Below are 25,505 nucleotides of genomic sequence, written 5' to 3' on the forward strand. Positions count from 1 at the left end.
GCCTCCCCTCAGGTGCCCCGCAGTCCCGGAAAAATGTTTATTTGTGTAACCAATGACAGCATGGGGGCGGGGTGTGCTGGCGAGGCGGGTTCTTCCTCTTCCGGTCACTTCTTCTTCTTCTTGGCCACCTTGAGCTTCCCCTCGATCAGACGCTGGCCCTGCCTCTTGATCTCGGCCCGCGAGGGCACGTAACTGTGGTCCACGTCGGCGAACTGGAAGGTCTCTGCAAAGGAGAGGGGGAGGGCAGCCGCGCCCGCAGCCCGTCTGCCCCGCGAGGGTCCCCAGATCCTGGATTGTCTCCTGGCGTCCGTTCGCCGCAGGGCCAATTGTACCAACGACGTATATTTCTTACTTTCTGTGTCCCTGATGCTCTGGCATTTGGGGTCTCGCACAGCCGGGGAGAGAGACAGACCAGGGCTCACCCAGTCCTTCCAGAGCCCACACCCGACCACCTCTGTCTAACCCACACCCCAAGCCTGAATCACCCAGGGCCAGGTGCCAGGCAACTGGGGACAGCCCCTGTGCCCCAACCCTGCTGGAATTATTCGAACGGGCAGATCTTACCCTGTGTGCCCTGCCCTGCCTTGCCCTTCCCGCAGAAACCTCAATAAGGGCCCTGGCCAAGGCCTTCCCCCCTGCCTGCCTACCGGCACTGGTGCCTCCCCGTGTCACAAAAGGTGGTAAGTTCTTTCAATCGCATTAACTTCGCCAAGTCACCTCCGTAAATTAAAAATCCTGTGGGTGCAACTGACACACCCTTTCCATCCCTTGAGCCCCCACTGTCCCTCCAGGCTGCCCTGGTCAGATGCAGCAAGCGCCATCCCCAACCTCTGCCTCTGCACAGCTCAGGCCCACCACCAGCTGCTGGGTGGCCTGTACCTATGACATCCTCCTCCAGCTCCTCAAAGCTGATCCTGGTGTTCTGCTTCTCCTTCAGGGCCGAGGACTCCAGGGCACCCTTCACCTTCGTGTGGACCTGCGGGGCATGGGGACTGTCAGCTCCGAGGGCGCACGGGGCGTGTGGGCACCCCCCGGGCCAGGGCTACCTCCTCTGTCCTGGGCAGCATCTGCACTCGGTCAGCCAGGTACAGCAGCCTCTCCTCGCAGTATGCCAGCTTGCTGTACACATCCAGGCTGTCGGAGGGCAGTGCTTCTTTCTGTGGCCAGGAGGAACAAGTCTTCTCCCTCTGGCCCCTCCAGGGGACGCTCTGTGCTGGGGGCTCCTCCACGCTTCCCTGGTACCTGGGCCGTGGGCAGGGGGACACCGGTCAGGCGGATGTGGAGGTTCTCGATGCCAGTTTGCATGGTCAGCAGCAGCTTCTGGCTCTCGGCCATGTTGGCGTGGGCCAGCTGCAGCCGGTCTTCCTCCTCCTTCAGCGTGTCCTTCATTTTCTTCTCAACAGACTGCAAGCTGTTGAGGATGAGGGAGGTGGATAGCGGACCGAGGGCAAGGTAGCGGAGTCCCGAGCGGGCGCCGTGCTAATTTGGGCTCAGGAGCTCAGATGCGGGCACTTGGGGCCCCTCGGCGGCGGGTGCGCTCAGCTCCGAGCCTGGTGCCAGCCGCGGGTTAGTGAGGAGAAAGTCAGGGGCTCCCGGGTACCTGATGGAGCTGGGCGTCTGGTGGAACTTGAGCATCACCTCCTCCAGCTCCAGCTCCTTCGTCACGGCCTGCAGCTGCGCCTGCCTCCCCTCACAGCCCGCCATCTGCAGCTTCAGGTTCTCCTCCGTGTTCCTCTGAGCTAGGAACCGGCCGGCGATGTCCTGGCGGGGCCGGTGGGGCGAGGAGCAGGTGTGAGCCAGGAGGGAGCTTGCTCGTCTGGCTCCCAGTGGTCAGTAACATTGACCGTAGCTGGGTGTCGAGGACCTGTGAGGCCCTCTGTGTGTGTCACCCACGTGACACAGGCAGAGGGGCCACTTGACCCCAAGGAAGAGCCAGAGAGCCCACCGCCAAGAGACCGCGTGGCTTTGAGTCACTCGTCCAAGGGTGGACAAGCTTATGTCAGGACCATGGACAGGAGCTCGAGGCTTACTAATAACAAATCCAGGGCCGGTTAAAATAAAGGGGGTGGGGCGGAGAGGCAGCTGTTCGTCTTGATGCTGTTGGTTTGGGAAGGGGAAGAGTTAAGAGGTGAAGGCCACCTCCTCGGGCTTTGGTCCTCAAATTCCAGCAGGCTCTGTGCAGCCCCTGGAACACGGCTCGGATTTGCCAGCTGCGTGCCCGGAGTGCCCGCTACTCTGAGCTGTGGGGCCGCTGCTTTGTGCGCCCGTTCACGCAGAAGGCGTCTGCAGAGCCTGGCCCAGCTCAGCCGGGCCTTGGGCCGGGGCGGGGGCCCCCCACCCGTCCTTCTGCTCCCACCCCAGGAGTGCCAGGGAGCAGTACCCAGGGGTGAGAGCACCGCACAGCAGTCTTGACTTTCTCCACCAAAGCCATCACGTCCGTCTGGTATTCGATGTCAGCCTTGGAGGTCTCCCTTCTCCTCCCTGGGCACAGCAGAGGGGAAGGCCAGCCGGCATGCAGGAATGCTGTGGGAGCTCTGAGCGGGGCCGTCGGATGCCCCCGTACGTCGTCAGGGGAGGCCACCCAAGAGCTGGGTACCCGTCAGAGTGGCCTTCGCTTTAACTGGCTCCCTCCTCGGCCAGCCCTCGAGGGGTGCCCCAAGGCAGCTCCATCCAGAGGAGGACCAAAAGTGGCCTGGCAGAGTGGGGCTTAGCGGGGCTCCTCAGAGGCGGCTCAGGGGTGCCAGGGGCGTCGCCGAGTGCATTTTACAGCTGAGAAGCCGGGGGCTCAGCCACCCCTGGCCGAGAGCGCAGAGCCGGCAGCAGCACCTTGAAGCGTGCGCTGTGACCGTTGGTGTGCACCGGTGCAGGTCTAGCCAGGGAGGGGCCGGCGCTCGTCGGTCTCCCTCACCGCGGCCCCCGCAGGCTACCCCCACCTCACGGTGACCCACCTCTCGGGAGCCTGGCTGGGGCGGCAGGAGCTGAGCGCTTACCTTTCAGGGTTTCGGGGCCCATCAGGTTGGAGGGGAAGTGCAAGTCCCTCTGGCCCTGCGGAGGGGGAGGAGGAGGTGAGGGGTGTCCTCTGTGGGCCAGGGGCTGCTGTGCCTGGTGTGGCCCGGACTCACCCAGCGGTATTTCTCGCTGGTCTCCTTGGTGTGGATCTTGTCAATGAGCTTCCTCTGCTGGTTCAGCCGGTTCTCCCGTGCCTGGCGTTCCTCGATGAAGGTGGCCTCCCCTTGCCTCATGTTCATCTGGGGACACGGGAAGGGGGGCGGGGGTCTGTCCCACCAAGGCCACCCGGGGTGCTGATCCAGCGTCAGTGTCAGTCCCCGTCTCCCTGATTTGGGGCGCTCCGCCTGCGACCGTCACCCTCCCCCTGTGCGTTCTGCCCTCCTCTGGGACGCCCCCCTCCTGCCTGGCCTCTGAGCCTTCCCTTGCGTTACACCCCTCCAGCTGGGGTCACTCCGGCTGCAGCCATAGGCTCAGGGGCCGCCTGGGACGTGCCTCACAGATTTCTCTCTCCAGCCGCGGTCCTCCGCTGCCTCTGCCAGCTCCCCTTAGAACTCACTAGAGTGGATTCCACACGTCTAAACACAAACTCCTCATCTTCCCCCAGACCTCCTGTCTCCCAGCACATCCTGCTTTGGTGGCTAAATCCACTGTCTGTGCGTGCCTGCTCACGCATCCTAGATGCCACTCTCTGCCCTTGCCTGCACGCCTCACTCGCCCCACCCCGCATCGGGGTGACCTCTTAAAGGCTTCTCGGCTCCGTCCGAGTTCGGCCACCCATCTCCACCACTGGTCTGGCCCAAGTGACCAGTGTCCTGGCCCTGGTCCCCTCCAGTCTCTGCAGCCAGAGCACTCCCGTTTGGAGACACGAATCTGATACCGTCTCCCCCCATCTCCTCCCAGGGCTCCAGGTTAGGAGGGCTGCCACTGCAGCCCCGCCACCTGCTGCCCACACAGGCCCCAGCCCCTACGCCTCCTTTTGGCCCTGTTACACCCCAAGACGGTGTTGCCCAACCTCCAACCCCCAGAATCCGCCATTCACTGCCTTCCTGAGAAGGTCCGAACCCCCGGGTGGCCCCACTTCATGAGGAGGGGGCAGGCTGGCCTGGCAGGGGCCTCGGCACAGAGTGGGTGAAGGGGTGGCGCCTGCCCCGTCCAGGTCAGTTCTCTGCCTCCTCTGTCTACCTCGTGGCTTCTGTGCCTGGTGGGGCCCCCTCTGCCCAGGCTCACAGGTGGTAAGGTGAGCAGGCCAGCAGGGCAGCCACTGGACTCCTCCAGTGATGACAGGGGGTGTGGGCATGGGGGTGTCCCGACGGACCCTGGGCCAGACAGGTTCAAGAGATAGCCCTGCAGGGCCCCCAGCCTGGGACCTGCTCTCACCTTGACCTCATCCGTAATCATCATGGCATCTTGGGACGTGACCGTCATGTCCGACAGTTCCGAGCAGTAGTCAACCACGCGATTCTGCAGCTTGTCCAGCTCTGTGGGGTATCCTGCCAGCTCCTGCAGCAGAGGGCAAGGGTGGGTGGGCACAGAGCCTGACAGTCCAGGGGCTGCGGGCCAACCACAGGCTCCCCTGGCCCCTCCCTCGTTCTCTTCTGGCCCCCAAAGTGGACCACGCCTACTCCCCACCCCTCATCCCAGACTGTGCGAGCCCAGAGGACAAGTATAGCCTGGCCTGTGGCCCCAGCCGGGCCCAAAGCAGGTGAAAGGACATGTTTCGTGGGGGGAAACAGCATCTTCCTGGTGGATTCTCTCACTGCCCAGGGCCAGAGTCCAGAGACACTTCCAAAGAAGTTGTGATGGGAGGTCCCACCCTGTGAGAGGTGACTGTGAAACCCCGGGAGGCTGGCTGCTGTCTCAAAACACTGGTGTGGGGTCAGAGACTCAGGACTCAAGGCCAAGGCTGTAACCTGACCAGCTAGCGTGGGACCTTAGGAAAGCCACTTCACCTGGGTTTTGCCATGTGTAAAGGTAAGGTGATAATGGCTCTCTCAGGAGGCCGCTGTCGGGATGGATTGAGAAGGTATAAGGATGTACATTTAGCACAGGGTCAGGTTCATCAATGTCCAATATATCTTGGCTCTTAGTATTTTGTGTTGATAAATACAATGTAGAATCTTCGCTTTTTTTTTTTTTTTTTTAAATGCAAGGGGGACTTCCCTGGTGTTCCAGTGGTTAAGACTCGGCGCTTCCACTGCAGGGGGCACGGGTTCGATCCCTGGTCAGGGAACTAAGAACCCGCATGCTGTGCCATGCAGCCAAAAAAAAAAAAAAAAAAAAAAAAACGCAGATGAGCACAGGAGTTATTTTTTTTTACTGCATATGTTCTGAAAAGATAAGCAAGTACCCCAGGGAGGACATAATGCATACAGGTGAAGGAGGGGCTGGACCCCAGGGTGCAGTCGGAGCAGGAAGGGGTGTGGGGAGGAGGAGTGGCCCAGGAAGGAGACGTGGGCAGGGCCACAAGGCGAGTCTCCAGGACCCGGGGCCTGAGGCAAGAGGGACAGGCTGGAGGACAAGGCTGCGTGCTGCTGGGCTCGGGGCACCGTGGGCAGGATTTGGGGGGCGTGACCCCAGCTGCGAAGGGCTGCAATGCCCACCCATCCCACACCCTCCTCCAGACGCATTTCTGTCACCCGGCCACGCTGCCCTCCAGGGCTTCCCCTCCCCCAGCCGCAGGACGAAGGTGGGGTCTTCCCTCTCTCCCGGCCCCACCTGCCAAGCTGCTCCTCTTTGCACCCTGGCACCCACCCTCCAGCCCTCCTCTCCAACTGTCCTCGTCCTCCCCACCTGGCCTGTGGCAGGTGCCTGTGCTCTTCTGTGTGGGGGCCAAGGGGGGCCTCCAGTGAAGGGGGGTGCCTCACAGCAGGGCTCACGGTCCCTGGGGGCTTCCCCCTGGCCTTCTCTGCAGGGAGCAGGGTGGCTGGCTTGGAAGAGGTGGGCAGCAAGCGGAGGTTACTGACCTGCTCAGAGGCAGCTTGCCCTGGATGATGTCAGGGACTTCTGAGGGTGCAGGACCCATCTCTTGGCCTCAGAAGCCAGGGGATGAGAAACGATGGGGCAAAGTAAAAACAGCACTAAACCATCAAATAAGAACCCAAACAGGACCTCGCTGGTGGTGCAGTGGTTAAGAATCCACCTGCCCATGGGGGACACGGGTTTGAGCCCCGGTCTAGGAAGATCCCACAAGCTGCGAAGCAACTGAGCCCATGCACCACAGCTGCTGAGCCTGCACTCTGGAGCCTGCAAGCCACAACTACTGAGCCCGCGTGCCACGACTACTGAAGCTCACAAGCCACAACTACTGAGGCCCGCGCACCTAGAGCCTGTGCTCTGCAACAAGAGAAGCCACTGCAATGAGAAGCCTGTGCACCGCAACGAAGCGTAGCCCCCGCTCGCCACAAGTAGAGAAAGCCCGCACGCAGGACGAAGACCCAAGCAGCCAAAAATAAATAAATAAGTCAATAAATCACTAAATTTATTAAAAAAAAAAACCCCAAACCAAAAAACAAACAATTCTGAGGCAGCACATGATATGCCTTTTTGGAGTAGCAAATAAATTCTTGAAACAACGTTTCCCACCTACAAGGTGCCGCTGCTCTGCTTGGCGCCCAAAGCAGGACTCAGCCTTTCTCGGGGTCACCTGGCCTGGAGGAGAGCTGCGCGCCTGCGGGGCGGCCTAACCTGGAGGGCACGCCCCCACCGAGATTCCAGCCCGGCGAACAGGCTGGGGCCTGAGATTCCCGCCCTTCCTGGCCAGCTGGGCTCCCTGGGACCGGGATGCGGTCTCGGTGTCAGGGTGTGGGGTGAGGGGGCTCACTTTTTTCAGGTGGTCCAGCAGGTCCACGTACAGCAGGTGGATATTCTGGCTTGTGGTGATCTTGACCATCGTCTTTTCTATGTTGTTCTCCAGCTGACGGATGACCTGGGCGGGGAGGAAGGGCACATTAAGAGTGCGTGGGGACAGGCCACCTGGGAGTGCAGAGGCCGACGGGGGCGGGGCGGGGCTTTCTTCCAAGGGGGCTTCATTCATCTAGCCCCGCCCTTCCACATAGCCCCGCCCCTCTCCTGTGGCCCCGCCCCATCACCCTGGAGGCCCCGCCCCGCTCCCCGCAGCCACCTGCAGCATGCGCAGCTCCTCCTTGGTGGCTTCGGGCTGCTTCTTAAGGCTGGCCAGCTCCAGCTGCATGCTCTCCAGCTTCTGCTCGCGCCGCCGCACCAGGTGGATCAGCACGTTGTGCGTATTCACGCGGTCGAAGACGTACTTGCGCAGCTTCTCCCGCGCCACCTGGGTCGGGGAGGGCACGGCCCGCGCGTGGGTGCTCAGGGGCCACGGAGCGCGCCTGCAGCTGGGCGGGCGTGGAGGGAGCCGTGGCAACGCCGCAGGGACGCTGGGGCTGGGAACTCGCTCTGCTCCCCACCGGCTCCACATCGCAGTTTAGTTGGGGTGCACTGGCTGGGCGGGGCTGAGGGGTCCTCCCTGCTGCCTTACCTCCATGGTGCAGCGGCTGTGCGCCAGCCTCACGGGCACGTCCTTCCCGCAGGCCTTGGAGATGGTCCGCTGGTCGTACTGTGGGGCGCGGCGGCTGAGTTGGGGGCTCGGCCCCTCTGCGTCCCCGCCCCGCCGCCGCCGGCCCCTCCAGGGATTCTCCCCGGGTCTCCTCTGCCCTGTGCTAGCCCAGCAGCAAGACCCCAGCTCCTGGGGCCACAAGGGGCAGAGCGCTGAAGGACTCCATCCGGGCCATCCCTGCTCCGATGTGTTGGGGGTCCAGAGAGGCGGGTCCCTGGCTCCCCCATATGGCTGCTGCAGGGGGTAGCCCAGGAAAGGGACCTCTGTCGGGCCCCTGGCCCTGCCCTCTGAGGTGGGTGGTGGGGAAACTGCCCCGCCCACCCCACTTCAGAATGGTTGGGGTTAGAGTGGGGAAAGGAGAGGAGGTGCCCGCTGTCCACCTGTGTTGGGGGAGGGGCTGTTTCAGCACGTGCCCTGCCCCCCACCCCCAGCCAGCAGGCGGCAGGGAGGGTACCGCTGTCCACCTTCTTGGCCAAAGCCCACTCGTGGGACCCGCGGCGAACGTTGCCGCGCAGGACAGCCAGCGTGGCCTTGTTCTTGACCATGGTCTCCTTCACAGCCGGGATCTGCAGCGCCCGACATTGCTCTGTGTGGAGGGAGGGACAGGGCAGCCAGGATGTAGGCCAAGGGCCAAGGGCTTGGCCGGGATTCCCGGGTGGGGTAGGCTCCATGCCGGGGAGGACGGAGGTGGGGGCGTGAGATTGCTGTCTCCGAGGCCGCGCTCCTTCCTCCTAGCCTCCATGGGGGCCAGCTTTGCTGCTCAGCAGTGCTCATCTGGACGGCTCAGTGCACAGCAGTGCTGGGAGGTGGGGAGGGCGCGGTGCAAGCCAGGGCCGGGCAGGCCTGTGATTTCTTCCAGACCCTCTGGCCACAGAAGTGGGTGGATCCCCACCTGTCCCCCCTGGCTTTGAGGCCGCTGTGCTCACAAATCTCCTTGAAGCCCCCCGCTTCTCCTCCCCCTGCCCCCTGCATGGCAGACCCCTCCGATCCCTTCCCCCCAGCTCTGTTTGAGGGTGAGCAGTAGCGTGGCCCCCGGTCCATATGCCCTGGACTGTCCCTGGGTTAAGATCGTAAGTCCTGCACCCAGGAGCCCCGGAGCCCCTGGGTCACCCCAGCGGCAGCCGCACCCTGGAGCCGAGTGATGGTCTTCAGCTCCTGGATCTGCTCCTCCATCTCTGCCTCACTACGAATCTTCATGGTGGCCCACGGGGTCCTCCAGGGCCCGTCCGCACCTCCCACCCTCTCTGTGCTGAGCCTGCCCCGCAGAACCACAGTTCAGATTGTCCCTGGAATCTCGGCCCATTGTGACGGGGGCTGCGGTTCTCAACGCCCAGGGAACCCGGGAATTCCTGGCCCACCCCGACGACCCCACCCTCGGCCCCCAGCCAGCCTCGGGGTTGCTCTCCTGGACACGAGTCTCATGGCTGCTCTCCGCTCAGGTGTGATGCCTTGGTCAAGGCAGCTTTCTTCCACAGGGAGGTGGTTGGCGGTGGCACTGCACCCCACGGTGGCCCCACTGCACCCTCCCCATCTCCCCACACCCCCAGTGTCCTCCACTGAGCCTCCTAAAACTTCTGACCTCTCACTGCCTACAGGGTCTCCATTCCCTTACCCCACCCCAAGTTCAAACTCCAACCCTGGTGACCTGGCTCGTGAGACCCCCAGCCTCGGCCCTGACTACCCCATCTCTCCCTGACCTTCCCTGCTCCACCCCCACTTCCCTGGGCAAGTCCTGGGTCCAGCTTTAGCTGTCACTTCCTCCAGGAGGAGTCAGTCCCCTCCCTCTGCAGCCCCAGCACAAGCTTCCCTTACAGCCATGTGGGCCAAGCCCGGGATTCCAGGGGTGCACATCAGATGGGTTACTTCTTCCAACCTGCATGAGTTTGCTAACAAAGCACCACAGACCGGGCAGCTTAAACAACAGAAATTTATTGTCTCGCATCCTGGAGGCTTGAAGTCTGAGATCAAGGTGTCGGCAGGGCTGGTGTCTCCTGAGGCGTCTCTCCCAGGCTTGTAGACGGCTGTGTCCTCGTGGGGTCTTTCCCCTGTACTCATCTGTGTCCTAATCGCCTTCTCTTATAAGCAGTCAGACTGGATGAGGGCCCATCCCCATTTTAACTGAATCACCCCTTCAAAGGTCCTGTCTCCAAATGCAGTCATATTCTGAGCTCCTGGGGGCTAGGGCTGCAAACTGAGTTTGGGAGACACAGTTCAGCCATAACAATAGTCTTCACCCATGTGCTGTTATAGCACCCATCTTTCTCTGTGACCTCTCACACAGATCCTTTACTTTTCTGGTCACTCTCCGTTTTTAAAAAGTGAGCCCAGTCCCCTCTGGAACTCCAAGTTCACCCTCTGCCCTCCCTCTGAGCCCAGGTCTTTCCCTCAGGGGGTTGGGAGGGCCTGCCGTGGGCAGGGTCTATTCCCTTGATGCCCGTGTTCTCCCAGGGTGTGAGGCAGAGCCTGTCCCCCAATACTGGTTCTCCTTTCCTCAGATGGAGAAGCCCTGAATTTTAGTGGGCACGTGGCTGCCCAGAGCAAGCTGCCCTCCTAGGTGCCTTCGCACTAGGTGTCCCCCATGACTTAGTTCTAGCCAATGGAGTGTTCAGAGAAGTGAGTGAACTGCCCTCATCCTCCCCTTTCTCTTTCCTGTTGACAGGGATGAAGACCTGATGGCCGGAGCCAGCACAGCTGCCCGGGACCATGAGGTGGATTTGGAGTGAGGGCCGTTACAGCACGGAACACGCTAAAAGAAGCCCAGGTCCCTGACTCCATACAGCCCCAGACCACCCACGTGAGCTTTTCCATGAAAGAAAATGAAAACTCTAGCTTGCTTATGCCACGGTTATCTTGGGCTTCCTGTCATTTTGCCTTCCCACAAACAGATTCCCTGGTGCCTAGTGAGTGTGCAGTAGATGTTCTTTTGCATGACTGGCTAGGTCAGCAGGTGCAGGGGCGGAGCTGGGGCTGGAGCAGCGCGGCCCTGTGTGCCTTCAGGGTTACCGGGAAGCCTGCTATAAAGGACGATGGATTTGCCCAGGTTTTATATAATCTCTGCCTCTCCCTCTGTTGGGGGTGGTTGAGGTGGGCAGTCTTGCCCACCCAGGAACACTCCTCCATGTGGACAGAGCTCCAGTAAGCTGACTCTGGCCCCCTGAACCCCTCACTTCCTCCTCCCCAGGGGAGAAGTGACTTAATCTGATAGATGGGTTTGGAATGATAGGCAGGTGGGCACGGCCACTTCCTGTCCCTTGTCTCCTGGAAGCCAGGTGCTGCCTGGCTGCACACCATCTGCTCTGCTTCTCTGTGCCAGGTGGCACAGAAGCACACCCCTGCATGGAGGGCCCATGGGGCTGCCCAGAGTGTCTAATTCTGGGGTTCAGTGTTAGGAACTGCCCTGGCACCTCCTCCAATCAGCTGTATGGTACCGAGGTGACATTTCTCTCATCTTCTTACTGTTCTGACTTGTTTCCCAACTGCTTTAGAACTCAGGCGGGAAACGGGAAAGAGGAAAAGGCGTTTATTAGTCCCACAACCCCCGGCAGCAGCTGTCAGCTCTGACTGGGGTGGGGGGTGGGGGATGCAGGGGTCAGAAAGGGTGTGTCAGCAGCAGGAAGTACAGAAGGCCCAACCCCCCACCCCAGAGCTGCCGCCCCCAATATGCATGAGACTGGCCTGGTCTTCTCCAGCTGTGTCCACCATGTTTCTGGCTGCCCTGCAGGAGGCCAGCCACCCCAGGGGCAGCACCTCCTGGTCTGACCTTCTGGGCGTACAGGCTGGGCAGGAGCAGTTTGCACAGGTCTGACAGAGCTGGCCATGCATGTGTGCAGGGGACATGGGTGTGGGGAGGTCAGCCTGGGGTGCAGAGGCGCTGAGGGCTGTGTTCTAGAACTCTCCGGCCCCAGGTCCTCTGTGCCCTGGCTGGAGCTCTCCTAGCTGTGCCGGTCTGTAAGAGGCAAAGGGAGACAGCTAGAACCACACCCCAAAGCTGCTCCCGGTCCCTGCGCCCATTTTACCGGGGCAAAAACTGAGGCCTGTAACAGGAGGGATGCAGGCAGTGGAGGCCAGGCTTGAGATCAATCAGCCTGATGTCCAATGCGGGGCCTCTCAATCCGGCCGCTCTTCTTGGGGTGCCCGCCCTCCTCACTCTGCACTCGCCCCTCCCAGGGCCACCCAGCCCCTCCTGGGTCTTCCTCCTGCACAAGGGCCTGCAATTTCTGTCTGCCACAGGCCCCCTCCCTCCCGCCCCCACCCACATGCGCATGTCAAGGGGACAGGCCTGTCCTGCCTACGCCCCGGGAATGGAGCCTCGGTTCCGCGTCCTGCTGCCCCCGGGCCCCTCACCTGTGTCCATGTCTTTGGGGAGCTGCCCTGTCTCCAGGAAGAGCCAGAGGTTGCTGCATTTCTGCGACTCCACTCGGGTCACCCAGTAGCTGGCCACTGAGCCTGCGACTGGGGAGAGGGGGGCAGGGGCCAGTGGGCAGGGGGGCGGGGCCTCTGAACTTGTCAGGGGAAGGGAGCAGGATGCAGGTTTCTTCCAGGCAGATGGGAGCGGTGGGGTCCAGCCGGGCTCCCACTGAGAACTGGAGCCCCATCCCCGGAGGCAGGGATGCCCAGAACCACAGCCCCCCACCCCTAGTGGGATCCACTTCTGCTGAAGAGCCAGCGGCAACGGGGGTGCATTTCAGGGGCGCCAGGCACCAGCCCTGGAGTACCCACCCACGGCCACCAGCACGTTCCACTGAAAGGGGTACGGAAACTTCCTCTGAACGAGCATCTGCAGGCCGACGGTCGCACCGGTGCCTGTCAAGAGCCATGGTCCGCATCAGCCAGCCCGTCCACGGGGGGGCCAGGGGACCACCGGGGCTCTCGGGCTAAGTGCTCGCAACACCTGCCCGGCTCCGAGCACTGCGGGCTGGCGACCTGGCGCCACCTGCTGGGGAGTCAGGGTGAGACAGGAGGGTGAGGTCTACTTCACGCCCCAGGACAGACACCTGGACCCAGCCTACCTGTGACAAAGGTGAAAATAGCCTTCATGAAGGCGTTCGACTGGCACGCGGCATACTCCCCAAGTCCCTGGGATGGGGGAGGGGGTTGAAGGCTCAGTTCCCCGTCCCTCCTTTGGGCACACTCCGGCCCTGGGGGAGGGGACCACTCATCGTGAGGCCTTGGGGGCCTGGACACACCCCACCTGCCCCCATGGCCACCCAGGATGCCTCGAGCTCCACAGCAAGACGGTGCCCCACCTCTGTCCCTCTTCTCTTCCCTGATAAGAGCACTCCCACCGAGGCCCCCGCCCCGCTCAGGTCAGCTTCTGAGGTCAGGGGCCCGCGTCCCAGGCCAGCCTTCTCACCGGGTGCTTGCTGGACACGGCGTCGTCCACCCGGGACAGGCCCAGGTTCACCATGGCTGGCGGGGCGCGGTGTTCTAGCCGGCCAGAGCGGCGCCGGATCGGGCGGGGGGGCGGGGCCGGATGGGGCGGGGCGGGGCCTGGCGGGCGGGCCTGCGCAGGGCGGGGCGGAGGGCAGGGGGCGGAGCCGGCCGCGCGCGCGCGCGCGCCCCAGGCCCGGCTCTGTGACGCTGGGTGGCGAGGCGGCGGCGCGAAGGCGGGCGCCGGCTAGCGCTCCTCCCCGCGGGCCCGGCCTGGGTCGTCCGCCTCATTTCCAAGCTCTCAGAGACAGAATGATTAGTTAGTATTATTTGTGGGGGTGGGGCTTTGCTTACTGGATTACATCTACTGAAAACGACCACGGAATAGTGTATCCAAAGATGATATAGCGAGTTAATTCCAAAAATACCGTAAGCGCGTACTTGGTGCCAGTTCGGTGCTAGGAGTCGGGGGTCCCACGGAGGAGTCAGAGCTCCTAGCCCTCATAGAGCAGACAGGTAAACAGACCTGGGAGGAGGTCAGGAAAACAAAATGGGTAAGGGTATGGAGAGAGGCCAGGTCCTGTGTATACGCGTGCGTGTGCGCGCCCGCCCTCAAGGAGAGACCTGCGTGGGAGGGTCAGGCAGAGGACCTTCAGCCTTGAGCTGCTGTGTGGGACTAAGCGTGGCCTGTTTGCATAAGCTTCGGGAGGCCCATGTGGCTGGAGGTGAGGGCGAGAGGCAAGGGTTGGGCTGTGCCTTGAAGCCTGGTGGGAACTTCAGTTCCTCTGATTGCGCACGGCCAGGCACAGCCAGGGATGTCAGCTCGGTGGACATCTCGCTGTCCCTGCACGGTGGGGGGCCAGCCTTCCAGGAGTGCATCTGCGAAGGTTTAGAGAGTGTTTCAGCAGTGGAGCAGGCAGGGGTGCTGTCACGGTGCAGCATGCTGTCAGGATATAGGGGGCTACTGGGGTGCAAGAGGGCTGTCAGGGTGCTCTTGGGGTGTGTTTGGAAGCTGCACTAACAGGCCTTGGCATTGGGTTGGAGGTGCCAGCGAGGAAGGAAGGGGACCCAGGCTGGCCTCCAGTGCTTGCCCTGTGCACAGGTGGGCACAGCAGTGGGGGGCTGAGGGGAGCTGATGGTGTGGGGCACACCGGGAGGTGGTTTGGGCTCTGTCGGGTCCGAGATGTCTGGAGACAGGAGAGTGGGATGTGTGAATGTGGAACCCAGTGGGGAGGTCAAGCTTGTAGTTAAAAATGCTTTCTCTAAAGAAAAATGTATTATTGCTTGTTAATGAAAATAGTGTATATTCCATATAAAAATTAAAGCTGTGCAGATACTCCTAAAGTAAAATGTACGTCCCCCACCACCAGTGTGGGCGCTGGCCCGGACAGTCCCTGTGCAAGGGGGGGACGGGGGGGACGGGGGGTGATGAAGAGACATAGGGTGCATCCGTTCCCAGCGCCTGCTCCTTCCCAGGGCTCTGGAGAGAAGTGCCCAGGGCGCCCTCAGCGTGGGCTGGAGGGGGCAGGGCGATTTCACCAGGTGCAGTGTGATCTGAAGTCACCACTGCCTCTGTGACAAGGTGTGGCTGGTTCACTTCTACCCCAGTTAAACCCAAAGTTGCTGCTTGTTAGTGGGTGTCTTTGGAAGTCTCACCACGAAGTGGGTCAACAACTTACTGTTGAAGTCACTTGAGGAAATTGGCTTTCAAGCCTAAGCAGAGGGTGCAATGCTATCTTAGTACGGAGTCATTAGGACTGAATGGCAGCTATTTCCCACCCTTGGCTGATGCTTTGATAATCTCAGTATTTCGTTTCTCAGGCAAGCCACCTACGGACTCCTGTAGATCAGCTTTGGAAGTCTTAGAATACATGAACTCAGAAAGCCGTTTCATCTTCTCTTGTGCTGAAGAGACGGTGTGGAAATTCTACTGACATATGAAATATTCTTTTGCTTCAAAATCTATTGCCTTGGGACGTCCCTGGTGGGCAGTGGTAAGGAATCCGCCTGCCAATGCAGGGGAAGCGGGTTCGAGCCCTGGTCGGGGAACAAAGATCCCACGTGCCGCAGGACAACTAAGCCCCCGTGCCACAACTACAGAGCTCACATGCCGCAAACTGCAGAGCCCATGGGCTGGAGAGAGAAAACCTGCACACCACAGCTAGAGAGAAGCCCACGCGCCCCAACGAAGTGCCCACGCGCCGCAACAAAAAAGGTCCTGCATGCCTCAACAAAGATCCCGCGTGCCGCAACTAAGACTCGACGCAGCCAAGGAAACCAAAAACCAAAAACCACACAAAAAAACTATTGCCTTTCCCAAATTCCCTTTTTGTACCATTCATTTCTTCTCGGCTCCATAATCTGAAGGTGGACTGAATTGCTGAAGTTTACCATTTTCTTCAAACAGCTCTTTTGACTTACAAATAGGTCAGCGGGCTGCGGCCTGGGCCTCTGCACTTCTCAGGGAGAGGGCACAACGGATACATTTCAGGCTGAAACTTGCAGAAGCGCTCCTGCCAAATGCTTCATCTTCAGGAAGAAGCCCCGCCCAGGTATCGCTAACCTATCCATGTGCCACCAAGCTCCAAGGGACAGACACTTGGATTCATGAGTCACATCTGGAAAAGCACCAACCCCTGACTGGAGCTGCATACCATCTGGTGACCTGAAAGTAAAGATTTCTAGGAATTAAAGCAGGTGACATCTGACCTGACAGCTTTCCCAAGATGTCTGGACCAGGCCTGTACGCCCTTTTCTCACTGTTGCTGCTTCTCTCTCTCTTTCATGGGAAGACAACACCCTTGTCCACATTTCCCAAACCCTTGTGAAAGGGGGAAACCTCTTCTTTTGATTATGGCCTTTTGGAAACAGCCTTATCATGATCCCGTGACAAATTAATCTTTTACTTGCCTTTTGGGAAGCGTTAGATGGTTCAGGAGTCACAGTCTTTATTTCATCTGAACTGTTAACTGACTCTGGGTTCTCATCTACACTCTGAATTTGCAAACTTACAGGCTGTATTTTTCATAATGTAATTGGTTCCAAACAGTTCTTTTGAGATAACTACTATTTTTAACAGATCTTTGAAGTTTTGCTCTTTTTGCAGAGCTCATCAGCTATTGCTTCGCGTTTATTTCTGTGCGGTTTCTTCCCAACATACTCAGGTAATTCTTTCAGTGTGAGTGTGCCCCTTCTGTATTTACTGTTCTATTTTCTCCTCGTAACAAAACGGAAGCCTCCCATTGATCCACTTTACTAAACCTTCATGGCTGCCTAAGTGGGAACTTCCAGGAGGCATATTTGACTCCAGATTTCCCTCCATGGGGAGAGCCTTGTTCCCTTGGGTCAGAGTAAGTACCAAGGAAAAATGACCAGAAAAGTGGAAACTCGGGAATTCCCTGGTGGTCCAGTGGTTAGGATTCAGTGCTTTCACTGCCGGGGAGCCCAGGTTTAATCCCTAGTCAGGGAAATAAGATCCCACAAGACACGTGGCACAGCCAGAAAAAAAAAAAAAGTGGAAACTCAACTGCATAGAATCAGGCATAGTTGGCAAGTCTCACCTGCCTCTCTGTGGTCCTTTGATTTGTTCAGCTGGCCACCTTCAGGCATAAGGTCCATGTTTGGAACCATCACACAATTTAGAGTTGTCATGTTATTCTTAATTTTGTATGAATATTTTAAATTCTGCATTTTGTTGCCTGTCAAACTTTTGTAAAAATGATGTATCCTGGGATTTCCCTGGCGGTCCAGTGGTTAAGACTTCACCTTCCAATGCAGGGGGTGCGGGTTCGATCCCTGGTCAGGGAGCTAAGATCCCACATGCCTCAGGGCCAAAAAACCAAAACATAAAACAGAAGTAATATTGTAACAAATTCAATAAAGACTTTAAAAATGGTTCATGTCAAAAAAAATTTTTTTTAAACCCTGTGTAGCCAATAAAGTGATACCGGCTCAACATTTCAAAATAATCTCCCTTGGCCTTAATAAAACAGCAACATGGGTTTATTCGGGAACAGTAAAGAACTGCAATTCAGGACAAGCCATCTAGGGCAAAACACAAGCAAGTGCAGAGAACAAAGGAGAGGAAACTCTTTTATAGAGGAGAAGGGGGCCAACCCCCCACCCCAGAGCTGCCGCCCCCAATATGCATGAGACTGGCCTGGTCTTCTCCAGCTGTGTCCACCATGTTTCTGGCTGCCCTGCAGGAGGCCAGCCACCCCAGGGGCAGCACCTCCTGGTCTGACCTTCTGGGCGTACAGGCTGGGCAGGAGCAGTTTGCACAGGTCTGACAGAGCTGGCCATGCATGTGTGCAGGGGACATGGGTGTGGGGAGGTCAGCCTGGGGTGCAGAGGCGCTGAGGGCTGTGTTCTAGAACTCTCCGGCCCCAGGTCCTCTGTGCCCTGGCTGGAGCTCTCCTAGCTGTGCCGGTCTGTAAGAGGCAAAGGGAGACAGCTAGAACCACACCCCAAAGCTGCTCCCGGTCCCTGCGCCCATTTTACCGGGGCAAAAACTGAGGCCTGTAACAGGAGGGATGCAGGCAGTGGAGGCCAGGCTTGAGATCAATCAGCCTGATGTCCAATGCGGGGCCTCTCAATCCGGCCGCTCTTCTTGGGGTGCCCGCCCTCCTCACTCTGCACTCGCCCCTCCCAGGGCCACCCAGCCCCTCCTGGGTCTTCCTCCTGCACAAGGGCCTGCAATTTCTGTCTGCCACAGGCCCCCTCCCTCCCGCCCCCACCCACATGCGCATGTCAAGGGGACAGGCCTGTCCTGCCTACGCCCCGGGAATGGAGCCTCGGTTCCGCGTCCTGCTGCCCCCGGGCCCCTCACCTGTGTCCATGTCTTTGGGGAGCTGCCCTGTCTCCAGGAAGAGCCAGAGGTTGCTGCATTTCTGCGACTCCACTCGGGTCACCCAGTAGCTGGCCACTGAGCCTGCGACTGGGGAGAGGGGGGCAGGGGCCAGTGGGCAGGGGGGCGGGGCCTCTGAACTTGTCAGGGGAAGGGAGCAGGATGCAGGTTTCTTCCAGGCAGATGGGAGCGGTGGGGTCCAGCCGGGCTCCCACTGAGAACTGGAGCCCCATCCCCGGAGGCAGGGATGCCCAGAACCACAGCCCCCCACCCCTAGTGGGATCCACTTCTGCTGAAGAGCCAGCGGCAACGGGGGTGCATTTCAGGGGCGCCAGGCACCAGCCCTGGAGTACCCACCCACGGCCACCAGCACGTTCCACTGAAAGGGGTACGGAAACTTCCTCTGAACGAGCATCTGCAGGCCGACGGTCGCACCGGTGCCTGTCAAGAGCCATGGTCCGCATCAGCCAGCCCGTCCACGGGGGGGCCAGGGGACCACCGGGGCTCTCGGGCTAAGTGCTCGCAACACCTGCCCGGCTCCGAGCACTGCGGGCTGGCGACCTGGCGCCACCTGCTGGGGAGTCAGGGTGAGACAGGAGGGTGAGGTCTACTTCACGCCCCAGGACAGACACCTGGACCCAGCCTACCTGTGACAAAGGTGAAAATAGCCTTCATGAAGGCGTTCGACTGGCACGCGGCATACTCCCCAAGTCCCTGGGATGGGGGAGGGGGTTGAAGGCTCAGTTCCCCGTCCCTCCTTTGGGCACACTCCGGCCCTGGGGGAGGGGACCACTCATCGTGAGGCCTTGGGGGCCTGTACACACCCCACCTGCCCCCATGGCCACCCAGGATGCCTCGAGCTCCACAGCAAGAGGGTGCCCCACCTCTGTCCCTCTTCTCTTCCCTGATAAGAGCACTCCCACCGAGGCCCCCGCCCCGCTCAGGTCAGCTTCTGAGGTCAGGGGCCCGCGTCCCAGGCCAGCCTTCTCACCGGGTGCTTGCTGGACACGGCGTCGTCCACCCGGGACAGGCCCAGGTTCACCATGGCTGGCGGGGCGCGGTGTTCTAGCCGGCCAGAGCGGCGCCGGATCGGGCGGGGGGGCGGGGCCGGATGGGGCGGGGCGGGGCCTGGCGGGCGGGCCTGCGCAGGGCGGGGCGGAGGGCAGGGGGCGGAGCCGGCCGCGCGCGCGCGCGCCCCAGGCCCGGCTCTGTGACTTTGGGTGGCGAGGCGGCGGCGCGAAGGCGGGCGCCGGCTAGCGCTCCTCCCCGCGGGCCCGGCCTGGGTCGTCCGCCTCATTTCCAAGCTCTCAGAGACAGAATGATTAGTTAGTATTATTTGTGGGGGTGGGGCTTTGCTTACTGGATTACATCTACTGAAAACGACCACGGAATAGTGTATCCAAAGATGATATAGCGAGTTAATTCCAAAAATACCGTAAGCGCGTACTTGGTGCCAGTTCGGTGCTAGGAGTCGGGGGTCCCACGGAGGAGTCAGAGCTCCTAGCCCTCATAGAGCAGACAGGTAAACAGACCTGGGAGGAGGTCAGGAAAACAAAATGGGTAAGGGTATGGAGAGAGGCCAGGTCCTGTGTATACGCGTGCGTGTGCGCGCCCGCCCTCAAGGAGAGACCTGCGTGGGAGGGTCAGGCAGAGGACCTTCAGCCTTGAGCTGCTGTGTGGGACTAAGCGTGGCCTGTTTGCATAAGCTTCGGGAGGCCCATGTGGCTGGAGGTGAGGGCGAGAGGCAAGGGTTGGGCTGTGCCTTGAAGCCTGGTGGGAACTTCAGTTCCTCTGATTGCGCACGGCCAGGCACAGCCAGGGATGTCAGCTCGGTGGACATCTCGCTGTCCCTGCACGGTGGGGGGCCAGCCTTCCAGGAGTGCATCTGCTAAGGTTTAGAGAGTGTTTCAGCAGTGGAGCAGGCAGGGGTGCTGTCACGGTGCAGCATGCTGTCAGGATATAGGGGGCTACCGGGGTGCAAGAGGGCTGTCAGGGTGCTCTTGGGGTGTGTTTGGAAGCTGCACTAACAGGCCTTGGCATTGGGTTGGAGGTGCCAGCGAGGAAGGAAGGGGACCCAGGCTGGCCTCCAGTGCTTGCCCTGTGCACAGGTGGGCACAGCAGTGGGGGGCTGAGGGGAGCTGATGGTGTGGGGCACACCGGGAGGTGGTTTGGGCTCTGTCGGGTCCGAGATGTCTGGAGACAGGAGAGTGGGATGTGTGAATGTGGAACCCAGTGGGGAGGTCAAGCTTGTAGTTAAAAATGCTTTCTCTAAAGAAAAATGTATTATTGCTTGTTAATGAAAATAGTGTATATTCCATATAAAAATTAAAGCTGTGCAGATACTCCTAAAGTAAAATGTACGTCCCCCACCACCAGTGTGGGCGCTGGCCCGGACAGTCCCTGTGCAAGGGGGGGACGGGGGGGGACGGGGGGTGATGAAGAGACATAGGGTGCATCCGTTCCCAGCGCCTGCTCCTTCCCAGGGCTCTGGAGAGAAGTGCCCAGGGCGCCCTCAGCGTGGGCTGGAGGGGGCAGGGCGATTTCACCAGGTGCAGTGTGATCTGAAGTCACCACTGCCTCTGTGACAAGGTGTGGCTGGTTCACTTCTACCCCAGTTAAACCCAAAGTTGCTGCTTGTTAGTGGGTGTCTTTGGAAGTCTCACCACGAAGTGGGTCAACAACTTACTGTTGAAGTCACTTGAGGAAATTGGCTTTCAAGCCTAAGCAGAGGGTGCAATGCTATCTTAGTACGGAGTCATTAGGACTGAATGGCAGCTATTTCCCACCCTTGGCTGATGCTTTGATAATCTCAGTATTTCGTTTCTCAGGCAAGCCACCTACGGACTCCTGTAGATCAGCTTTGGAAGTCTTAGAATACATGAACTCAGAAAGCCGTTTCATCTTCTCTTGTGCTGAAGAGACGGTGTGGAAATTCTACTGACATATGAAATATTCTTTTGCTTCAAAATCTATTGCCTTGGGACGTCCCTGGTGGGCAGTGGTAAGGAATCCGCCTGCCAATGCAGGGGAAGCGGGTTCGAGCCCTGGTCGGGGAACTAAGATCCCACGTGCCGCAGGACAACTAAGCCCCCGTGCCACAACTACAGAGCTCACATGCCGCAAACTGCAGAGCCCATGGGCTGGAGAGAGAAAACCTGCACACCACAGCTAGAGAGAAGCCCACGCGCCCCAACGAAGTGCCCACGCGCCGCAACAAAAAAGGTCCTGCATGCCTCAACAAAGATCCCGCGTGCCGCAACTAAGACTCGACGCAGCCAAAGAAACCAAAAACCAAAAACCACACAAAAAAACTATTGCCTTTCCCAAATTCCCTTTTTGTACCATTCATTTCTTCTCGGCTCCATAATCTGAAGGTGGACTGAATTGCTGAAGTTTACCATTTTCTTCAAACAGCTCTTTTGACTTACAAATAGGTCAGCGGGCTGCGGCCTGGGCCTCTGCACTTCTCAGGGAGAGGGCACAACGGATACATTTCAGGCTGAAACTTGCAGAAGCGCTCCTGCCAAATGCTTCATCTTCAGGAAGAAGCCCCGCCCAGGTATCGCTAACCTATCCATGTGCCACCAAGCTCCAAGGGACAGACACTTGGATTCATGAGTCACATCTGGAAAAGCACCAACCCCTGACTGGAGCTGCATACCATCTGGTGACCTGAAAGTAAAGATTTCTAGGAATTAAAGCAGGTGACATCTGACCTGACAGCTTTCCCAAGATGTCTGGACCAGGCCTGTACGCCCTTTTCTCACTGTTGCTGCTTCTCTCTCTCTTTCATGGGAAGACAACACCCTTGTCCACATTTCCCAAACCCTTGTGAAAGGGGGAAACCTCTTCTTTTGATTATGGCCTTTTGGAAACAGCCTTATCATGATCCCGTGACAAATTAATCTTTTACTTGCCTTTTGGGAAGCGTTAGATGGTTCAGGAGTCACAGTCTTTATTTCATCTGAACTGTTAACTGACTCTGGGTTCTCATCTACACTCTGAATTTGCAAACTTACAGGCTGTATTTTTCATAATGTAATTGGTTCCAAACAGTTCTTTTGAGATAACTACTATTTTTAACAGATCTTTGAAGTTTTGCTCTTTTTGCAGAGCTCATCAGCTATTGCTTCGCGTTTATTTCTGTGCGGTTTCTTCCCAACATACTCAGGTAATTCTTTCAGTGTGAGTGTGCTCCTTCTGTATTTACTGTTCTATTTTCTCCTCGTAACAAAACGGAAGCCTCCCATTGATCCACTTTACTAAACCTTCATGGCTGCCTAAGTGGGAACTTCCAGGAGGCATATTTGACTCCAGATTTCCCTCCATGGGGAGAGCCTTGTTCCCTTGGGTCAGAGTAAGTACCAAGGAAAAATGACCAGAAAAGTGGAAACTCGGGAATTCCCTGGTGGTCCAGTGGTTAGGATTCAGTGCTTTCACTGCCGGGGAGCCCAGGTTTAATCCCTAGTCAGGGAAATAAGATCCCACAAGACACGTGGCACAGCCAGAAAAAAAAAAAAAGTGGAAACTCAACTGCATAGAATCAGGCATAGTTGGCAAGTCTCACCTGCCTCTCTGTGGTCCTTTGATTTGTTCAGCTGGCCACCTTCAGGCATAAGGTCCATGTTTGGAACCATCACACAATTTAGAGTTGTCATGTTATTCTTAATTTTGTATGAATATTTTAAATTCTGCATTTTGTTGCCTGTCAAACTTTTGTAAAAATGATGTATCCTGGGATTTCCCTGGCGGTCCAGTGGTTAAGACTTCACCTTCCAATGCAGGGGGTGCGGGTTCGATCCCTGGTCAGGGAGCTAAGATCCCACAGGCCAGAAAAAAAAAAAAAAAAAGTGGAAACTCAACTGCATAGAATCAGGCATAGTTGGCAAGTCTCACCTGCCTCTCTGTGGTCCTTTGATTTGTTCAGCTGGCCACCTTCAGGCATAAGGTCCATGTTTGGAACCATCACACAATTTAGAGTTGTCATGTTATTCTTAATTTTGTATGAATATTTTAAATTCTGCATTTTGTTGCCTGTCAAACTTTTGTAAAAATGATGTATCCTGGGATTTCCCTGGCGGTCCAGTGGTTAAGACTTCACCTTCCAATGCAGGGGGTGCGGGTTCGATCCCTGGTCAGGGAGCTAAGATCCCACATGCCTCAGGGCCAAAAAACCAAAACATAAAACAGAAGTAATATTGTAACAAATTCAATAAAGACTTTAAAAATGGTTCATGTCAAAAAAAATTTTTTTTAAACCCTGTGTAGCCAATAAAGTGATACCGGCTCAACATTTCAAAATAATCTCCCTTGGCCTTAATAAAACAGCAACATGGGTTTATTCGGGAACAGTAAAGAACTGCAATTCAGGACAAGCCATCTAGGGCAAAACACAAGCAAGTGCAGAGAACAAAGGAGAGGAAACTCTTTTATAGAGGAGAAGGGGGAGTTGGGAGGGGCTGTTCTAAACAAAGTGTCCGTTGGAGGAAACTGGGAGTGCTCAGTGTGGTGGCTTTTCATTGGCTGAACTGTGATGGTCTCTCATTGGCTGGGACGTTGCTGGGCTGGGAGAAAATCTTCCTTCCTCCTGCTGGGTAGTAAGTGGTAACCTTGCTGTTGGGTCTGCAGTTGAGGCTGCACGGTAGGGTGTGAGAGCTCCCCCTTCTGGCCTCCTGACTGCAGTTCAGTGAGGGTTCCCGTTATTAATTTTCACATAAAGGAGAGGCCTGAGGGTCCAGAGGGAAACCACCCCATGGCTCCGAGATTGCTGCAGCTCCCTGGCTCCAGACCTGGACCTCCCACCCCCACCAAGGGACCCTGCTCACTAACGAGGTGCAGGGATGACCCCTCCCCTGCCTGGCTGGGCCTCCCATTCCTCACAGCTCAGCTTTTCTCCACAGAAGTGGAACCCAAGTCATGTGCAAACACACCAGTTCCCCGACCTTGGCCAGCTTCACTCATCTGTGCCCCAAGACCCTTCTCCAACAGGAGGGCAGGCACCGCGCCCGACCCCACCCAAGGTGCTTCTGAGAATCACGGGCAGCTGGACACGTGCCCTGTGACAATTGGCCCAAATGGCCAGGACTTGAACGATAACGAACAATAATTTCTGTCCTCATCTTCAACTCAGGACCAACTGGAGAAAGACAAATATGCCCCCTAAACAACCACAGGGGATGCCTGCTTGCTCTCACGTGGGTGGTCTTCATTTATTTCCACTGTTGTAATCAGTCTTTTATTTTTTTTATTTTTATTTTTTTAATCGGTCTTTTATGGTTTTCATCTTTTTTGTTATTAAAAAACAAATTCTAAATATTCCTATAGAAAACTGATTAATCTTTATCAGGTTTACCTTTTCTGATTTTCGTAGACTTGGTCCATACCAAATTAAAATTTTTTTTACCTACCAGCACTGTTAAATTTCATTTTTATGTGGAAATCTGATCCATCTGGAATTTATTTTGATGTAAGGAGTGAGGTGGTGATCTAGCTATGTATGTATTTCCTAAATGGTCCGTAGTGGTGACAGTTTTGTTGACTGCGTATTCAAGTTTTCTTCACAGACAGAAACAGGTCCTTCATTGTATGCTGAATTCCCCTGTCATTTGTGTCTTTTCCCATTTTTTCTAGATTCTTCTGTTATTCTATTTATAATCATGCTCTTACTGCTCATGATTTTATAACAGGTTTTCATGTCTTGTAGAACTAGTTGCCTGTGTTGATTTTTCCTTTGTAGAATTTTTTTAGTTTTTATTCCATGTTTACTTTTTCATATGGAGCTAGAACAATTTTTTTTTCTGGTTGAAATTTTTTAAAACTTGGAATTCCAAAATATGTATAGATGATGATTCAGGGAGAACTGGTGTCTTTATGATAATGTGGTTTATTTTTTAGGGTCATCCCTGGAACAAGTTGCTTTTCCAGCATCTGTTCAGCCCTGACCCATTTCCTGGAGGGACAAGGAGGCAGACTCCAATTAGGAGAAAGCAGGGAGTTTGTTTACAAAGAAACGATTTATCCACACATGGGTGGGGCGTAGGGGAGCCCAGAGCAGCAGAGCTGATGGCCCCCAGGTGGAAGGGTGGAGGGGAGGGCAGCATCCAGAATGCAGAGGAGAACCATGTGGATGAGGCTCCCCAAGCCACGAGACCAGTGACCTGAGGGTGGGGGGCCTCGGCCAGCACCTGGTGGCCTCCATCCCCCTCCTCCCCGTCTCCTGTCGGGCTCCCTGGCTGAGCCCAGCGGGGCAGGGGACAGGGGTCCTTGACGCCGTCCGTGCAGGTTGGGTCCCTCCGTGGTCAGCAGGGTGGAGGGAGGCAAGGCCTGAAGGTCCTCCTCTGAGGGCGGAGGGCTGGGACCGAGAGGTGGCCCAGCCGTGCCAGGAAGCCGACATCTGGCTTTGAGCTGGGCCGCACGGCATGGGTACAGGGCCGGGCCTGGGGGGACGACGGCAGCCCTGGACAACTGGAGCCAGGGAGGGTCACAGGAGGGATGTCAGGCTCCCGGATTAGCGGGAGGCTGGAGAACCGAGTGGCGGGAACTGGGGCCGCGCCGGGCGCTGAGCAGGAACCAACAGGAACGTCCAGGGGAGCCTTGGGTCCCAGGCCACGCCGGAGGCACTGAGCTCTCAGCCCCCAGGAGCGCCCCCTAGCGCCCGCCACTCTTCACAGCAGGCTGCCTGCTGCTGGGGAGGGGGAAGGGGAGGGGGGA

The 25,505-nt window shown here is 57.7% G+C and overlaps 3 protein-coding genes across 5 annotated transcripts; all 3 read right to left on the minus strand.

Annotated features, from left to right (window-relative positions):
• Positions 1 to 23: 23 nt before the first annotated feature.
• CCDC183 (coiled-coil domain containing 183) lies at positions 24 to 8,819 on the minus strand. The gene is made up of 14 exons (XM_007127253.2): positions 8,707 to 8,819; positions 8,044 to 8,165; positions 7,502 to 7,579; positions 7,130 to 7,297; positions 6,830 to 6,934; positions 4,387 to 4,509; positions 3,123 to 3,248; positions 2,991 to 3,045; positions 2,381 to 2,481; positions 1,601 to 1,761; positions 1,243 to 1,411; positions 1,047 to 1,157; positions 880 to 976; positions 24 to 223 (listed from the first exon to the last, which is right to left on the minus strand). The coding sequence occupies exons 1-14, from the start codon at positions 8,774 to 8,776 to the stop codon at positions 105 to 107; spliced, it is 1,605 nt and encodes a 534-aa protein (XP_007127315.2). The 5' UTR covers positions 8,777 to 8,819; the 3' UTR covers positions 24 to 104.
• A 2,265-nt stretch (positions 8,820 to 11,084) lies between these two features.
• LOC102996736 (transmembrane protein 141) lies at positions 11,085 to 13,039 on the minus strand. Of its 2 annotated transcripts, none has more exons than XM_007127254.2 (5): positions 12,933 to 13,039; positions 12,589 to 12,655; positions 12,299 to 12,382; positions 11,924 to 12,031; positions 11,085 to 11,525 (listed from the first exon to the last, which is right to left on the minus strand). In XM_007127254.2, exons 1-5 carry the CDS (start codon positions 12,984 to 12,986, stop codon positions 11,512 to 11,514), a joined length of 327 nt encoding a protein of 108 aa, XP_007127316.1. In that variant the 5' UTR covers positions 12,987 to 13,039; the 3' UTR covers positions 11,085 to 11,511. The 2 variants fall into 2 exon arrangements, with proteins under 2 accessions (XP_007127316.1, XP_023982270.1); XM_024126502.3 differs by having other exon boundaries at positions 12,589 to 12,717; positions 12,933 to 13,018.
• Positions 13,040 to 17,066: 4,027 nt separating this feature from the next.
• LOC112065504 (transmembrane protein 141) lies at positions 17,067 to 18,893 on the minus strand. 2 transcript variants are annotated; one of them, XM_024126411.3, is made up of 5 exons: positions 18,787 to 18,893; positions 18,443 to 18,509; positions 18,153 to 18,236; positions 17,778 to 17,885; positions 17,067 to 17,379 (listed from the first exon to the last, which is right to left on the minus strand). In XM_024126411.3, the coding sequence occupies exons 1-5, from the start codon at positions 18,838 to 18,840 to the stop codon at positions 17,366 to 17,368; spliced, it is 327 nt and encodes a 108-aa protein (XP_023982179.1). In that variant the 5' UTR covers positions 18,841 to 18,893; the 3' UTR covers positions 17,067 to 17,365. The 2 variants fall into 2 exon arrangements, with proteins under 2 accessions (XP_023982179.1, XP_023982181.1); XM_024126413.3 differs by having other exon boundaries at positions 18,443 to 18,571; positions 18,787 to 18,872.
• Between the last annotated feature and the right edge of the window lie 6,612 nt (positions 18,894 to 25,505).

This window comes from Physeter macrocephalus, chromosome 13, assembly GCF_002837175.3.
Source record: "Physeter macrocephalus isolate SW-GA chromosome 13, ASM283717v5, whole genome shotgun sequence".
Taxonomy (NCBI): domain Eukaryota; kingdom Metazoa; phylum Chordata; class Mammalia; order Artiodactyla; family Physeteridae; genus Physeter; species Physeter macrocephalus.